The 18,078-nt window shown below is 41.4% G+C and overlaps 1 protein-coding gene across 3 annotated transcripts in view; it reads left to right on the plus strand.

Moving 5' to 3' along the window:
* The window catches only part of capn5b (calpain 5b), a 72,091-nt gene that overhangs the window by 14,575 nt on the left and 39,438 nt on the right, over positions 1 to 18,078 (plus strand). For 2 of the 3 annotated variants that reach the window (XM_074672833.1, XM_074672834.1), the window contains exon 2: positions 2,828 to 3,001. In XM_074672833.1, coding sequence (XP_074528934.1) covers positions 2,837 to 3,001 — 165 coding nt within the window. In that variant the 5' untranslated portion in view covers positions 2,828 to 2,836. Of the gene's footprint in view, positions 1 to 2,827; positions 3,002 to 17,362; positions 17,436 to 18,078 lie in introns of those variants that run through there. The other variant, XM_074672835.1, reaches the window with a different exon arrangement.

The following is an 18,078-nucleotide window of genomic DNA, read 5'->3' on the forward strand; positions in this document are numbered from 1 at the left end:
CTTCATCCCTCGCTGTTCAAGACTGAATGTGTGGTTTATTTCTCATCAAATAAACAGGAAACGTCCAAAAATTCAGCTTATAGATTTGAAGACTTAAACATTTCAGTAATTTGTGCATGCTGGCTGTTTAACCAGTTATAGATAGCTGAGCATACATTCCTTTGATTATCAATTTGACTGTAGCTGAACACGTGGTAACATTTCACAGCCCTAACCCTGCTTCCTTCCCAGATCCTCACCTCCTACCTGTGCGACAGTCAGAGCAGGTTAGTGTCAGAGCAGAACACTGAACAGTTCACAGAAGGTCCAACTGTGATTAAGAGAAATCTTGTTAAAGCTCCTTAAACGGGTTACTCTGACATGGGAACATAGCCGAGGCTTCACCTGCTGGGAGAAGCTGCTGGAGCACACACATGGGCTGCTCAGATTAACATGTTATTAATGAAAGATGACTGAGGTAGACCTTACCTGGGGATACTATGAGGATAACTCATGTGTATTTATACTCATGAATCTTGGTGAATTATGACACGTTTCCTGTTTTATTTTGAAAGTCGTGTGTGTCTGGTTCCTGCTCTGGTGGGTTTCCTTCACTTTGATTAGCTTTATTAGCTTCACCTGTAGAGATGGGTACCTTTCACATTTGGCACGATACGGTACCCATACCAATTTTCGGTGCCCTTGTGTGTGTCTATGTGGTAATAAATAATTTGTTTAAGAATATAATCTCAGAGTTTTTCAATTTAGTATTTATTTCTCAATATATAATCTTGCAATGCTGTGTTCATGTCTCGTAGGAAAATCATCTACTCTTCCACTTTCCCACAGTCATAAGGATGCATTTAGGTACCAAAACACTATACCGCCTGATTTTACGTGATTCTGCACTCGATACTACAGACTGATTTCGGTACCAACCTAAAGACGTAACTAATTCAGTACCCATCCCTATTAACCTGTGTGCTTACCTGTTGTGTATTTCGGCCTTGTCCACACGTAGCCAGGCATTATCAAAAATATCCCCTCCTCATTCATTACTTTAACTATTTTCGTCAACATGCAGTGGATAAATCTGCCAACAAGTCCAGCTGTGGGCATGCCCAACCCATTTTTGTTAGTGTTTTCCAGATGTGAAACCAGTGCCAGCCAATCAGAATGAGCCCCCGTCATTCAGCTGTGATGTTTGAGGACTGAAAACTACGTTCTCTGGTGTATACACGAAACCATGAAACCGCAGTTTTCCAAAATCTTCACTTTGGCCGGAGTTTTCAGAAAACATTGTTTTTAGTGACGTAAAGCTGTGGTTTTATGTGGATGATAGGCCCAAACGTATTAAGATAGATACTGTTTTCCAGATACCTGGTGACGTGTGGACATGGCCTTAGTCTTAGTGTTTCCTTCCAGTCTGAAAACAATAAGTCAATTGTTTATTAATCTTTTAATAAAATCAAGACTCTGGAATGCTGCATTGTAGAAAAGTATGATAGTAATTAAATCAGTTCAGGCTTTTTTAAGGGATTTTGCCAAGAAGTTTTCTGACATACTCTGAGAAGTCAAACCATGTGAGAAAGAGAAGATCTTAGTGTAGAAGTTAAATAAAACATTAATTTGAAACCTGGGGTATTTGATTGTTTTCAACTTCAGTCATGCATGCTATGCTAGCCTGTGCCTCACGTGATGTGCATTTTATGGGAAAATATGGCTCCGGATATAGTCTGTAGACATTATCATCATCATTTAACTTTTTCACATGGTCTGGTGTAAAAAAAGCAAACTAAAAATCACAGAACTTGTAAATATCGGAGAATCGCAATTCAAATCCAATCGGCACCCCAAAAATCGTAAAAGAATATAATCGCGAGAATAGCATATTTGGTTTTCTATACACGTTGATAAATCTACAATAGCTCCTTATCTAAAGCCGCCAGATCCCAGAAGTCAACATTTCATCTTGCTTCGATGATTTGAGGAACAATTAGTTTCAGGTTTTCCTAAAGACCGTTGATGAAATGTCTTCATCAAAAATTAATCCAGAGTCAGATTCAACGATTACGGTGAAACATTAATGAGCTCTCATTGTTTGTCTTTCCTGTGTGAGGAATATCTTATTAATCATTAGACGAGCGAATCAATGTTTTCATTTATGCAGTAAATATGGAAACCACAGGTCAACGCCAGTATCACGATGTTTGAGTCTCCATCAGCGACAGTTTGTTGACGAAGCACGAGAAAGATCATTTCCTCAGAATAATCCTGATAATGAAAGGTCATGAGAATTATAATTCCTGTACGATGAGTGTAGATAAAACCTGGATTAAAAGGTGGAGAGGTTTGTGTTGTCCCAGCATCGATCATCTCTTCATTACCTCCGTTGGTATAGATCCCCTCAGGTCTGTATGCCTCGCCAGTCCTGATCTGATCAATGTGTCCACGGCTCCTTTAATGCATAGCAGTGATAATTAGGCTCTGGAGGATATCAGTGAATTGGCAGATTAATCATTTTGACCCAGTGGATCCAGGCTGCGCTGGAGGCAGCCGAGCACATCGACTTCCTATTTCCACTGAGAGCTTTCACTGTCGAGGTCTTAAAGAGTCTGGATTCTGCTGTCAGTCAGCTCGGTGTGAGCGGACCGGCTCAGGTGGAGGGAGGGAAATTGGTTTTCAGAACGCCAGGGGAAGCCACTTGTTGGAGGAAAAAGCATTTTTTGATAGAATACAGTGTGTGCATGATAAAATGTGTATCTGTGTGTGACACGAACAGAAGACGTGGAGTCTGACAGGTGTCCTCCTCCTCCTCCTCCTCCTCCTCCCTGTCTCTGTCCCTCAGGGCTGCAGTATGTTCACCTCAGTGAAGGCCTTCGAGGGGCAGCAGTACTCCACCCTGAAGAGGCAGTGTCTGCAGAGTGGCCTGCTCTTCGAGGACCCCCGCTTCCCCGCCACGGACGACTCGCTCTTCTACCAGGGCAACAGGATCGGGCGCGTGGTCTGGAAGAGGCCTCGGGTGAGCAGAAGATTTTGACCATTACCAGACAAAAGATTGAGATGAATACCATCACTGGATCTATTCATCATTCACTCAGTAGGGCTGTTGAAATTGACTTGATAAAAACATGTTAACTCTAATTTCTCTTAACCCCACTAATTTATTCAACAGGCGTTTACTATGCATTCTCTGTATGACCCTCAGCCCACCCCGTAGTTGGGGAAATCAGGAATTGATACCATAGACTGTAAAAAAAAATGGACATCATCTTGCTCAGGTTGAAGTGAGGTCGCCACAAAAACTGCTCCCCCTGGTGGCTGGCTGCAGTATAGGTAAAAAAAAAAATCCAGCTCCCCTGTCATCCCAGATGGGCTGTGGTCAAACTTTATAAAATTAATACACCTCATAGAAATGTTTCTCACGTCTGATTGTTGTGGTGATTTGAAGATAACATTTGTCTGTCTTGTATTCAAGTCCTCTTTTTTTCTGGAAAGTTTTGTTTTCATTAGTCATAAGAGGTTAAAAACGAGGTTTTACGTCACGTTCAACAATGATTGACAGCTGACGTTTTTGTGTGTTTTTGTCCGGGATTGTATAATATGTCGGGAGGTAGAGTCAAGAAGAGATTAGACTCTCAAAAGGAAAAAAAAAGTTATTATTTCTGTCATCCAGCGCCACTCAGATTCTCCCAGAATCCCTCACAGTCTCTACTGCGCAGACTCTGGCTGCACAACTGCTTCAATGGCTGCGCCTGTGACGGGGGAATTTTGGCTTCAAAACTGTAGCCATGCTGTCCACGCTATAGACAGCTCTGCCATATGGCACACTGGCCATCCAGACCGCTCCGTGCTCAAGTATGATTGAGAATACGCTCAGCAGTCACACTACTTCAGTATGAACCATTAGCAGGTATCACACACGATCATGGCCTGCCTACGTCAGTGTGAAGTGTCTGTTAACACGAAGCGTGATCTCATCGTAATCAGCACAATGAGACACAGAGAGCACTGCTATAATTTTAGAGACTTTTTGACTGATTTTACGACGTTGTGGTCGAACAGCCCGCTACTGTTCAAAATGACTGTCGAGAGGTGCTCTCCCAGCGATAATACGTTACGGGTGCTTGTGCTCGTGCATGAAGTAAACCGCACTGAAGCGTGCCAAAACAGAGAAGTGAATCGTTCTTAAAGTGATACTCCAGGATGGGACAAGTTGGGTCCTATCACAAGGTTTAGGGCAGAAATTACCCCTACAGCAGTGTTTTTGTGCAGCAGAAGCCCAGAGCGCACGCACCAAACACCCCCTCCCTGCTCCTCTGCTGGTTTCCTCTGTACTCAGACGGGACCATATTTTACTTGACCAAAAACTCAAATAAACAGACTCCTATCGAAAAAATCTGATACCGGTCAGCATTCACACTTTATATAGAGAATTTTTAGCGCGTTACTTTCACACAGAAACACCGCTAAATAAGGCTCTAGTTCTTACCGTGTCGTAAAACGGCGCTACCTCCGCTGCAGAGCCACAGCTGGCTACGAGGCGCTCGCCACTTAGTGTGTCAGTCCGCGCGTGTGGTGTGCCAGATATAAACAAACGCAGGTAGTCTGCCAGGACGAAGAGACACGATGAGAACTAGAGCCTTATTTAGCAGTGTTTTTGTGTGAAAGTAACGCGCTGAAAATGCTCTAAATAAAGCGTGAATGCAGACTGATATCAGATTTTATGGTGGTAGTCTGTTTATTTGTGTTTTTGGTCAAGTAAAATATGGCCCCGTCTGAGTGCAGAGGAAACCGGCAGAGGAGCAGGGAGGGGGTGTTTGGTGCGAGCGCTCTGGGCTTCTGCTGCACAAAAACACTGCTGTAGGGGTAATTTCTGCCCTGAACCTTGTGATAGGACCCAACTTGTTCCATCCCGGAGGATCACTTTAATGCTGGTTCACATTACAGGATTCTTCAAAACTTCACACATTTAGAGACCACACACACAATGATAAAAGACAGATCGCACAGGATTTCTCTCTCCTGATCTTACAGTGTGTGGTCTGCACTCTGAGGACACCACACACTTACTGATTCTTCAGCAGAGCTTCAACTTCTTCACGTTCAATATTCCAAATCTCACATAGTAAAATGTGACTTCGGTGTAAACAAACACGACGGACATATGGGGAAAAAAAGCAAAGATGTTTGTTTTTGGACTCTAGAACGCCAAAAAAACACACAAAAGAAAAAGGATTATGGAAAAGGTTGTGGAGACGGCAGGGATATGGGCTGTATGAATAACAAAGCGAGTGGTTGGTGAGTAAAGTCGTTTTAAGTATTACAGATTAATTTCTTACTTCCTCTTTGGTCAGTCAGCTGAGTCAGCTCGCGTCTTGATTGGCTTTGCTTCTGGTTCATGCCGGGCTGTAAAACCTCAAACCTGTTGACTCCTGGTCTGGCTCCACTCATTATGTCCATTTGTTGTTGTAGTAAAGCTAAATACAGACTGATTTTGACACGGTTTGTTTTATTTTGAAAGTCTCTGGGTGTTTTTAGGTAGTTACCGGTCACAACTTCCTGTCCCTCTCACCAGACAGCCACCAGACCAGACACTCGGACAGACTGAAACAGAACAGATCCAGTCTAAGTTGACATATAGACGGACTGCAGCTGCATCTGCGGTTAGATTCCTGGTTTTTATCATCCTGTCGTTCGTTGGATCTGAGAGCTGTTTGATTGAAAGGAGTTGAAGCAGAGTTTCACCTCATGGAGATGAAATAAGATCTGACTGCTTGAATCTTCAGGAGGTTGTTTGTGACACGTTCCAGCCAGATGTTGATGCTGAGGCGCTGCTGTCAGTTCAACAACTTGGCCAAACTCCCTGCAGAAATGTGTCAAGGTCATTTTAAGCAACTGTGCGTACAGTAAATTGGGAGCAGTTATTGGACCTTTAAACATTTACACGGGGAGCTCTCAGCGCCAGAGAGAGCTCCAGGACGAGGGTTTGATGACTAAATAATTTACTAAATAACAGTGTGTCAGTATTCATCAGTCCCCGCTCCGCTCGGCTCTGTGCTCCTCTTCTGTGCGTTTGCTTCAGCAGCAGATGATATCAGGGCCCCAGGATTCAGAGAGCTGACTCCCATGTCGCTGTTATCCTCCTCACACAGAGGAGGCCGCAGCGGGCTCTGGATGCAGTAACCTCCTTCTGCCTGCGCGCTGCTGCTGCTGCTGCTGCTGCTGCAGCTCCAGCCAGCGTGCATCGCCATAGAAACTGGGTCACACAGATTATATGTTTAGGTCTGTGATGTCAGTCAAAAACTGGAAAGAGTCCAAAGGAGAAGAAGAGGAGCATCCTGTGGTTTACATTATGGCATGATATGTGCTCTTTGATGGTGGTTAATGTCATGAGGATGGGAGCCAGAAGAGGAGGCTTTGGCTCAGCCTTTTTTTAGTGTATCAGAATATTTTTCAGTATATGATAAAGGCCACAATAAATCTGAAAATGTTTGGTGCTGCAGTGGTTATCAGAGTTACTAATGGCATTATGATCATAGTTGGAAATGCTGATATTTTAGTTTGTTTCCTTTGAATGTTTTATTGCAACTAGGGATGGGTACAAGTAATCAAGTACTTGAATTGACCCAATATTTGGATAACATTTTGTTATTCATGCACCTGTTTTTGGTGACATAACTTGAACACACACAGAGTTACATGTGTGACCCAGCTTTTGATTTTCCCTGACTACATAAACCAGGTAGGGAAATTATCAGTGGGATTCAAACTTATGACTTACCCGGCCACGGTTTCAGCACATTGAGACAGATTTCACGATAGCTATGGCAACTCTCTGGGGACATGTTATTAAACTGAAAGCAAAAGCAAAACACACACAGAACTGTCTGCTACACCTGCAACATGTGAGTCAAGAAAAGTAATGTCTGGAAGTACTTCGAAAAAAACTGTGAAGTTAATGTGCAGTGACAGATATTAGGGTGAGTATTGGCATGAGAACCTCACGGTACGATAATAGCAATTAGTGCTGCACGATTTGGGGAAAAGGTGTGATTTGGGATTAGGTGGACAATATTGGGATTGCGATTGTGCTTGCAATTTAATAAAAAAAGTTGTGTCATGATGAGTCTACAGACTTGCTTGGTTATCATGGAGAAAACCTGAATTGCATGTGCTGACATTGCGATTGCGATTGCGATAATCGTGCAGCCCTAATAGCAATATATCACAATATTGTGATATATTGTGATATTCTACACAGTGAACTATTTCAAAACAGCTTTTTTATTTTATTGTGTTTGAAATAATGAAAGTCAGATGCAGTGTTTCATACACACACTTAACTTAAAAAACATAAAGTGCATCAAGTTTGTCACTTAAACTACTGTAACATTAAACTAATACTGTAAAAAAAATTGTTGGTCAATTGGTGAAACTGATAAATGTCACTTGGTGTAACCAACGCTACTCATAAAAAATCTAATATTGCACATAACATGACTCATATTATTATTTTATCAGTCTACTACACTGTAAAAGGTAAACTTTAAATATTTTGAACAAACTGAACCAATTATTGTTTTAACAAAAATACCGATATTTAGAGTTGAACTATCTATTTTTTATCACCGGTCAAAGTATTGCAATTTATTGCCGTATCAATAGTTTTTCACACCTCTAACAGATATGTAGCATTAAACTTGCACGCCATAGGATCACTAGTTTGATGCTTAACCCCATGTGCTCAAGGCACATGGAGAGAACAGCATCAATTGCTAGCCCTGTTAGCACGCTGTTGTAGGGCTGAGCGATTTTAAGAAAAGATTGAATTGCGATTTTTCTGGCAGATATTGTGATTTCAATTCGATTCACGATTTTCTTCAAATCAAGCTTTGGGATATTCACATGTAGGGCTAAACTATTTTAGGGAAATATCTAATTTTTCTGGCAGATATTGCAATTCACGATTTTTTAATCAATAGTGATGATAAATAATCTGTTTTCATCAACTTCTACTCCTAAACAGAGGCTTTGTGTTGTTGACCTGCTTACCAGCACTTTTAACATATAGATTGTCCACAAATTTGTAAAACAGAATGTGTATCATACTTGACACAACAGATCCTGAGTCAGTCAGGAGCGCTGCAAAAAATTGCTGCTTTGGCGATCTCAAAATTGCATTGTCTAAAATTGCGATTTCGATCTGAAAACGATAAATTGTTCAGCCCTACGCTGTTGTGATGAAGCCAGAGCTGAGAATGTTAGCATGCTAATAGCCAAAATGGTAACTGGAAACATGCTCCCATCAAGTTTTGTGGAAGGTGGAAAAACATCTACGAGAGGGGAAAAGATGGATGTAAAGTCTTTAATTACAGTCCAGGAGGTCCCAAAAAAACTGCCGTAGACAAACACGGCTGTTTGTTGTGTCTGCCTCCAAAGCTAAACCTGCAGTAATGTAAATTTAAAAAGCTTTTTTTCCGACTTAATTAAAAGAAGCGAAAGTTTATGAGGATAATAGTTCACCTACTTTCAGATACTTCACAGACATACATATATAAACATTATATCTCATTTCCAACGTTTCCGTTCATTGAAATGCTGCCAAATTCTGCGCACTGCACCTTTAATGAACCTATTTCACTGAGTTTTAATAGGGAAAGAGAGGAGACGCTGCACAGAACAGGAATTTGTAAAGCAAAAATGATCATTCATGATATTTTGCCATCACAATTTCTCCAATTTAGATTAGGTCAGCATTTTTTTTTACCATGTAGATTAATACCATCAATTATCAGCTCTGAAACCAGCTGTTCAAATGTCTTTTTATTTTTATTTTTGCACCCTTAGAGCTGATTATACTCCACGTCAGAGCCTTTCCCTCACTGATTTGCTTCTGTTTTCCTCCTGATGCATGAAAAATCACAACAGCAGCTCATATATTTAGCATCATTCTGTTCCAAGTTTGTCACAAAATACAGTTTAATCCCATTTTATTTCTCTATTAAGTCTTCTCCTTGCATTCGGTGTTATCTCACACTTAAAGCAGCCAGACTCCTCACTCCCCTCCCTCCTGCATAAATGATGTACTACTCCCTGTATTGGCACTAAACGTTGATTTAGATCATGCGCTGCAGAATGCAGAATTAATTATGCAGGCACTTCTAGGGCTACAGAGGCCTGTTTCAGTAGAGCAATTAATTAAGATTGTAAACGGTGGCAGCAACTTGCTCTACATATTACTGTGGCACACAACTTACACATAGATTAGCATTCTGCAGGGTCGGCAAGACGAGTGTTTGTTGTAAATTTGATAAATATGTGGAAAATTAGTCCAAATTGAATCTTAATTTCTGCAAATTTGATTAAATGTTCCCTGAGATTGCAATCCCACATGTGACAGGTTGAATCTTCAGAGCTCAGACTGATGGTGGAAGCTCCAACCCCGTTGATCCTGTGTTTCTGGAAAAAGACTTCACTGATGTAGTGGAGAAGGGACGAGCTGTGTTGTAGGTTTCTATAAATATCCACATGTAGAGATACATTTAAGCCCAAATGTTCCCGTTTTAAAAGCCTGTCAGCAGCGAGTGGACGCACTGAAAACAGAATCCTCCAAACTGGTAAATCATCTCCATGGATTTCAGCTCCCCCCAGAGACTCCACATTTTTAGCTCCTCCAACTTCTGAATTCTCGTTCGCAACAGCAGCCTGTGGTGGTTGTGTTTCCAGATGAGCAAAGAGACACTTCTGCTCATTCTTCTCACCTGGTTTAACCTAAAATAGAAATGAAATCTTGTGAAGTCAAATACTGAGAAATGAGAAGAACTTCAGGAGTCATAGCTTAAGGTTGTTTTGAAATCCTACGAGGCATCAGCAAGATTAAAGATAGAGCCTGCAGTATTTTCCATAAAAAATAAAAGGTCAACTTTTACAGGCGTGATCCTGCTCAATTGTCTCCTATGGGCCTCTATATATGTGTGTCAGTGTCTGTGTCTGTCTTAAACCCTCTCCTCTGCCTGGATGGTTTTGGTTGTATCAGTAAATTTCTAGGCGTGGTTACATCAGCCAATCACAGCGTGCCCAGTGCACAAATGACTTTGTGTGTTGATTAGCGAGTGGAAGAAGCTATCCCAGGTTGCTTTGGCAGTGGACGTAGCATGTAGCATAAAAAACACAACCAAACTGAAACAGATGAAGCTTTTTATTGAATGATGGTAAAGCTTGGCTCTCTTTTGGAAACCTGGAGAGCAGCACGGGACGAAAAGTGGCATGAATTAGCTTTCTGCTAACCAGGTATGTGTCAAATACCCTGATTAGCTTGTGCTAACATGTACAGCTGGATGCACAGCTCTCGAGTGTAAATACGCAATGCTACAGGTGGTTGCTGGAGGAGGAGACCGGTTTGAGTTTGTATTTACTAAAAAGTGACGAAACTTCCTGCAGACCCTACCTTTAACCGTTTATGATTGATAAACTAAAAACAGACTCCAGCCTGTCAATTCATCAGCCACTAGATTTAAACCTATCTTTCTATTTTGTCTTGATGTAAGATGAAAAACCAAATGCCTTGTTCTGTGTCACATAAAATACATTAATAAACAGCCAACCCCAAATGTGAAAAAGAAAAAACAAACCTATGGACCAGTTCATTAATGACAGTCTTAACAACAAGCCTAAAAGTCTGGACTCCCCACATTCAAATATCTGATCAGCCAATCACACGGCAGCAGCTTAATGCATTCAGGCATGTAGACAGGGTAGAGACAAGCAACTACAGGTCAAGCTGAGAATCAGAATGGAGAAGAAAGGTGATTTAAGGGACTTTGAACGTGGCATGGTTGTTGGTCTGAGTATTTCAGAAACTGATCTACTGGGATTTTAACCCACAACCATCTCTAGGGTTTACAGAGAATGGTCCCAAAAAGAGAAAATATCCAGTGAGCAGCAGTTCTGTGGGACAAAATGCCTTGTTGATGCTAGAGGTCAGAGGAGAATGGACAGACTGGTTGGAGCTGATAGAAAGGCAACAGTAACTCAAATAACCACTGGTTACAACCGAGGTCTGCAGAAGAGCATCTCTGAACACACAACACGTCCAACCTTGAGGCAGATGGGCTACAGCAGCAGAAGACCACACCGGGTGACCCTCCTGTCAGCTAAGAACAGGAAACTGAGGCTACAATTCACACAGCAACACCAAAACTGGACAATAGAAGATTGGAAAAACGTTGCCTGGTCTGATGAGTCTGGATTTCTGCTCCACATTCAGATGGTAGGGTCAGAATTTGGCCTCAACAACATGAAAGCATGGATCCATCCTGCCTTGTATCAACGGTTCAGGCTGCTGCTGCTGGTGTAATGGTGTGGGGGATGTTTTCTTGGCTCACTTTGGGCCCCTTAGTACCAACTGAGCATGGTTTAAAGTCAGCAGAAAGAAAAAGAAAAAAAAGAAAAAAAGAAAAAAAAAGGAAAGAAAGGGGGGGAGGAAAATGAAAAAAAAGAAAAAAGGGAAAAAAAGAAGGAAAAAGAAAAAAAAGAAAAAAAGAAGGAAAAAGAAAAAAAAGAGAAAAAAGAAAACAAAAGAAGAAAGAAAAAAAGAGAAAAAAGGGGAAAAAAAAGAAATAAAAAGAAAAAGGAAAAAAGAAGAAATGGAGAAAAAAGAAGAAAAAGAGAAAAAAGAAAAAAGGGGAAAAAAAAGGGAAAAAAAAGTCCACATCCTACCTGAGTATTGTTGCTGACCATGTCCATCCCTTTATGAGCACAGTGTACCCATCTTCTGATGGCTACTTCCAGCAGGATAACGCTCCATGTCATAAAGCTGGAATCATCTCAGACTGCTTTCTTCAACATGACAATGAGTTCCCTGTACTCAAATGTCCTCCACAGTCCCCAGATCTCAATCCAATAGAGCACCTTTGGGATGTGGTGGAACGGGAGATTCTCATCATGGATGTTCAGACGACAAATCTGCAACAGCTGATGCAGTGACGTTATCATGTCCATATGGAGCAAAAGGCAACCTGGCACGCTAGCTTTGTCCATACCACTGTCCAGCTCATTAAACTCCAACATGAGAGCAGATCCAGGACCTTCCACATCATCAGCAGCCACTTCTTGAAGAGGATCCAGTTTGTCATTATATCAAACTCGTCCTATAAATGGTCATGATTGGTCTGACCTACATCAGGGGAAGAGTCTCTCCAAGCACGAGGGGGATCAGATGCATCAGAGCAAATCAGACATGAACTCTCAGATTTGTTTGGTTACAATCTTTGTTACAACTATCATCAAAAATCAGTGAAAGAGATGCAAAATGCTGCTGGTTCGTCATGTTTGTGTTCAATAAACCAGAATGAAAGTGACTTTTAAACATTGTTTTGAGCCTCTCTTCTGTATCCTGCTGGTGTCTCATTAAGAAAAATCATTTGGAGGCTCACACTCTCAGAAAGAGCTTTCTCCTCACCACAGCTCCTCTGGTAATGCTAAGTGCCGGAAAAGCTCCATTTTGGGTTTGGAGAACAAACCTCCATGTCAACAAAACATCAGTGAGAGGCTGTGTGCTCATGTTTCCCATAAAGTTTAAAAAGCTTCTCGTAAATGCAAAGATCAGGCAGAAAAAGAGGAATCTATCTGTTTTTATTTGACAGAGTGTGAGAGGAAATGTCTCTGAAGCTCTGATGTCAAACAATCATTCATCGTGTGTTGGTAAACATTATAAATTGATCCCTCAGTGAATGGTCTGTTATATTTGTATCCTGTACCATCAGACAGTAAAAATGCACAAAGGTCATGTAATCAGTTGCTGGGTGAAGGTTCACAGGCGCCACCCCCCCCTCAGAGGTTACTCTGCTTGATTTTATCCTTGCTCAGATGCATCTCGGTGATATTTATGGCTCCAATGAAGTCCCAGTGGCGGAGCGTGCGAGCTTAAAGAGCAGGCTCTAATAAAATGTTCCTCCTCTCTGACTGTCTCACATCGTCTCCCAGCCCGTCTCTTCCTCCTGCCGCCCTCCTCCTCCTCTTCCTCCCCCCGCACTCCTCCACTGATTCAGTTTATTTATGTCTTTGCTTGGCCTGGGTGGGGTGATGTGACGATGTACAGTGATATGATGGAAAATTTTCAAATGACAGGGAGTTTTCTATAGCATGGCAGCTAAAATAAGATCACCAAAGAGGTGTGTAAAAAAGGCTTCAATGGATGTCATGTTTAAATTAGAAAAAAATTAAGAGATGGTTTTTCAATTTTTCTAATTTTTAAAAATGATTAATTATAATAATAATAATAATAATAACACATTGTTATTACAGGGCGCTTTTCTAGACACTCAAAAACATGTTACACAGGTTAATAACATCATATAAAAAACAAAAAATTAAACATGAGTTTAAAAGAAGAAAACAAGAAAAAAAACAAAGAACATTGAGAGGCAATCAAACCTTGAAAGCATAAAAAAGAATATTAAGAAGTTAAAAATACTAGATATAATAGATAAAGTGTCAAAATTCAAGCTCAATGTTTGGGTAAGACTGCTGGGTGAAGTTTCCCAAGATTTCAGTGAGAACAACATGGGATTTGCTTAAACTATGACATCACCAGTTGGAGAATCCCCTCATTTGGGCGAATGTATTAATCTAAAAAGAGAAACTGTTTTTTTTTTTGCTTGAGAGCAGTGAATGGGGCTGCTGAAATTCTATGCTCCATCACCTGAAACTCCATTTTCTAAAACTTAAAACCAGAGTAGCATGCCACAAACAGAGCCAACGGAACGGTTATTCTACATACTAAACCCAAAAGCAGTCGGCAGTAAGCAGGGTCTACTACATACTACATTCACATGAAGTATGTAGTAGGCAGTTTGGATTGTTTCAGGATGGTGAAACAATCAGCATCCAAGGCTCTTTGGAAAACAGCCTTGGGTGCTGATTGTTCCAGACTGCTGGGTTCCAGAATGCTTGGTTCTAGACTTCTGAGTTCCAATATGCTTGGTTCCAGACTTCTAGGTTCCAGAATGCTTGGTTCCAGACTTCTGGGTTCCAGAATGCTTGGTTCCAGGCTTCTGGGTTCCAGAATGCTTAGTTCCAGACTTCTGGGTTCCAGACTTCTTGGTTCCAGACTTCTGGGTCCCAGAATGCTTGGTTCCAGAATGCTGTGTTCCAGAATGTTAGTTCCAGACTTCTGGGTTCCAGAATGCTTGGTTCCAGAATCCTAGGTTCCGAACAGCTTTGTTCCAGACTGCTTGGTTTCAGAACACTTGGTTCCAGAATGCTGGGTTCCAGAATGTTGGTTTCAGACTTCTGGGTTCCAGAATGTTGGTTCCAGACAGCTGGGTTCCAGAATGCTTGGTTCCAGTTGGCTGGGCTCCAGAATGCATGGTTTTCAGACTGCTGGGCTCCAGACAGCTTGGTGCTAGACTGCTGGGCTTCAGACTTCTGGGTTCAAGACTGCTGGGTTCCAAAATGCTTGGTTCTAGACTGCTGGGTTCCAAAATGCTGGGCTCCTGACAGCTTTGTCTCAGACTGCTGGGTTCCAGACTGCTGGGTTCCAGGATGCTTGGTTCCAGACTGCTGGGTTCCAAAATGCTGGGCTCCTGACAGCTTTGTCTCAGACTGCTTGGTTCCAGACTTCTGGGTTTCAGAATACTTTGTTCCAGACTGCTAGGTCCCAAATGCTGGGTTCTTGAATGCTTGGTTCTGGAATACCTGGTTTCAGACTGCTGGGTTCCAGAATGCTTGATGAGGTTCTAGATTGCTTGGTGCTTGATTAAGAGACATTTTCTTGAATTTAAGGTTTTTTACTGAGCCTGAAATGAGTGTTGTCAATGACACAGGTCTGAGATAAATACAGTGTGAAGTGTTTTTTTTTTGTTTTGTTCTGTTTTGATTTTGCCTTTTTATGTGAAAGTCTTACAAAGCCAATTGGAGGCACAACATGAAGTGAACGAATCCCCTTTCCGATTAGTCATGAAAAACTTAAAAGTTTAGCATTATGCAAATGTTTTTTGTAACTGCTGTAAGTCAGCTTTGTTCGTATAGTTAAACATTTTAATCCCCATTTAGCTCTTAACTTTGGCAATGTGTGACCAACCATGATTGGATATATCTTAAGCAACTGACAAGTTTTGGTTTTTAAACTTTGAAATTCTTTAAAAAGACATCTGAAATATTAGTATCTTTTTGTCCTCCTGTTAAACTCAGTATATCTATGACAGCTCTGGGTGAAATGATCAGAATAGAGTTAGTATGATGTGTCAGTGACTTTAAGTATAACTAAAATTATGGGATTAAGGTGTTAAAAGCTCTTGTTTTCTTATTGCACTTCGTCAACGATTTCTTTCCCACCTTTGTTGCCAAAAAAACTGTATTTTAAAGTTAAGGTTGGTATAAACAGACTGTCCATTGCCTTTAAGTCAGGGGAAAATATTTTTACTGCCATGGAGAATAAATATAAGCCAGCTGATGGGTGTGGTCACACAGGCTCGTACAAATTGTCGACGTTAAAGTGTTTAAAATTGCGTTACTTCAGCTTCATGTTGTATCTGTTAGTGTAGGAATGGGAAATGGTGGTTAAAGGGAATCTTGCTTTCTAGGACATCTCCCCCCAATGAACAGCGAGTTTCCACTCTGTCTGTTTGAGCATGTGTGAGTGTGTGTGAAGGTTTCCCTCCCAGGCTGATGGATGGAGCTGAGGAGGCCAGTGAAGCTGGCTGAAAGATTCTCAGTAGTGTGTTAATAGATTAGGCTGTGCTCAGCCACAGTATTCACATTACTCCAGTGTCTGCAGAGCTGGACGGGGATCAATACTCTATTACTCTCCTACCTGAGCCTGTCCCTGGACAGCAGGCGACCACAGGGAGCCCCCGCTGCTGCTCTGAGTCCACCAATCAATGCTGCTGCAGACGGGAAAAAACATGATTGGAGGTCTTAACTGAGGCAGCGGTCAGACACGAGTTGTGATCACCTGAGCGTAGTGGTGTGCCTACACATGCAGCAGACGGACGGAGAGGCTCGGAGCTGGTGTGAGTAAGGTGAGAGGCTGCTGGCTGCTGGAGCGCTCAGGCCTCGGGGGAGCACTGCAGTGGCCTCTGCTTCTGATTAAAAGTTTGCTTTTGCAGCAATCAGCTCTGCAGACTCAGCAAATTACTGACCTTGCGTGTGTCCTGTGTGTGAGTTCCTTTGTTACCCTGACTCGAACATACGCCACAGCGTGAACATGCTGTGATCTGCACTGGTGTACACACACACACACACATAAGTGTTTAAGCCTGGCACTGATGTTTATGGTTGAAGCAGTGTGTGTGGGAGGGACTTGAGCACACTCCAGCTCTCATTCTACACTTCATCAGGCTAACGGGGCGCTAACACTTACTGATAAAGACATTAACACTCACTATCACACCTTAGAGAAGTGTCCTAACTCTCATTATTCACTCCAGCCTGCGTGTCTCTGGACCGTGGGACGAAACCAAAGCTCAGAGGAAAAACAGTCTGCAGGTTTCATTCAGCCAATTCTCGATGAAAAGTTTAATTTTTCCTTTTATTTCTCTCATCGTTGTTTAAAACTTGGCCCAACCAGAATAAAAACAGCAGAAGCAGCAACAGAGCCGTTATCATCCGTGTACATGATATGAGTAAAAGCTCATGAGCTCCATCCCTCTCCCTCTTTCTGCTTCTTTTACTTTTCTAACCCTAGTTGAGTGCTGCGAGTGCGTAAAGATAAAGAGCAGTTAAGTGGTGCTGGTCTTTCTGCTGTCTGTTGAGTAATGGCCGAGGAGCCCATCGACCCGTCGGTGCCATAAAGCAGAGAGCAGACCGAGTGTTCACAGCCAGACCTCTGCCAGCTCAGCTCTGCAGTAAAATTAAACTGTTTTCCATTAATATCAGCCCGGTGTTAACTTTTATATATAAAAAATCAGATATCAGCAAATCAATGATGTGACAGATTTGATGCAATCTGTTTGAGCTCAATGCAGGTTTTAATGTGAAATGGTGAAATCAGTGAGTGATATCAACGTCAGATCAATATTTTCTCTTAAACCATGGGTTAATACATGAATTGGTGTGACAAAGTTTCATTTTCATTTTCATTTGCGATAAGACCTGAAATGAACAAACACACAAAGCTGTTTTAGGATTGTTGTTGAGTTTTGTCATGTTATGTATAGATTTACCTTCTGTTTCATGTAGTTTCCTCCTCTCTGTGTTGTTTATTAGTTTTCCTTATGTCTAACTTCTGTGTCTTGCACTTTGCATTATACATGTGAGTGTTTCCTGTTTTATTTCGAAGTTCTTCCTTCTTCTGTGTCTGGTGTAGTTTGACTTCCTGTCCTTGTGTGTTTCCCTCCACTCTGATTACCCTCAGCGGGTTCACCTGTGGCTTAATGAGCTTCTGTAGTCTGGGTTTCTTTTGCTGTTTTCTCTTGGACATCATGGGGATTTTCCTTTTTGCACAGTGGAAAGTAAGTTTAACTTTTGTCTCCAGGATCTTATGTCCATTTGATTTTCAAACTTTCTGGATCCTCCTGTTTTGTTGTTACTCCACCCGACAAGGAGGAGCCTGTACTGTAGGAGCAGAATGATTAAAAGTGTCAAATCAGGACTTTGTACAGAAAGTAATGGTCAGTGTGAGTCAACATAGAAGGCTAAATGATAGTAGTAAAATGTTATATTAATCTTTTTTATTTATAATATTTTAACAGTTTTTAGTCTATCAAGGCTAAATTTCATACTTTAGTTTTACAAGTATTTTATTTAGTGAATAAAAAATACAGGACAAACTTGTGATAAAGATTGACACAGAAGACCAGCAATCAATAAGGAAACGTGACAAAATACGTGAAATAAAAAAAGGAAATAGAAAAAGAAAATTAGGAAAACGTAAAAAAGAGAGGGAGTGTCAGAGGGTTGGCAGAAATGAAGTGTTGTTGAGGGGTTGGTGGAGATTTGGGTTTGTAAAAAACAACAGGTAACTAGGGATGGGTACCTTTCACATATTAAACAATATGGTAACGATGCCCTTCACCTGGCAATCAGCACCGGTACTCAACAGTTCCAATTTCAGAACTTTTTTATGTTTATATGGTAAAATATCAATTTGTTTGT

Source organism: Halichoeres trimaculatus, unplaced genomic scaffold (genome assembly GCF_033239565.1).
Source record: "Halichoeres trimaculatus isolate MK-OKI-2021-1 unplaced genomic scaffold, fHalTri1.1 fHalTri1_scaffold_6, whole genome shotgun sequence".
Taxonomy (NCBI): Eukaryota; Metazoa; Chordata; class Actinopteri; order Labriformes; family Labridae; genus Halichoeres; species Halichoeres trimaculatus.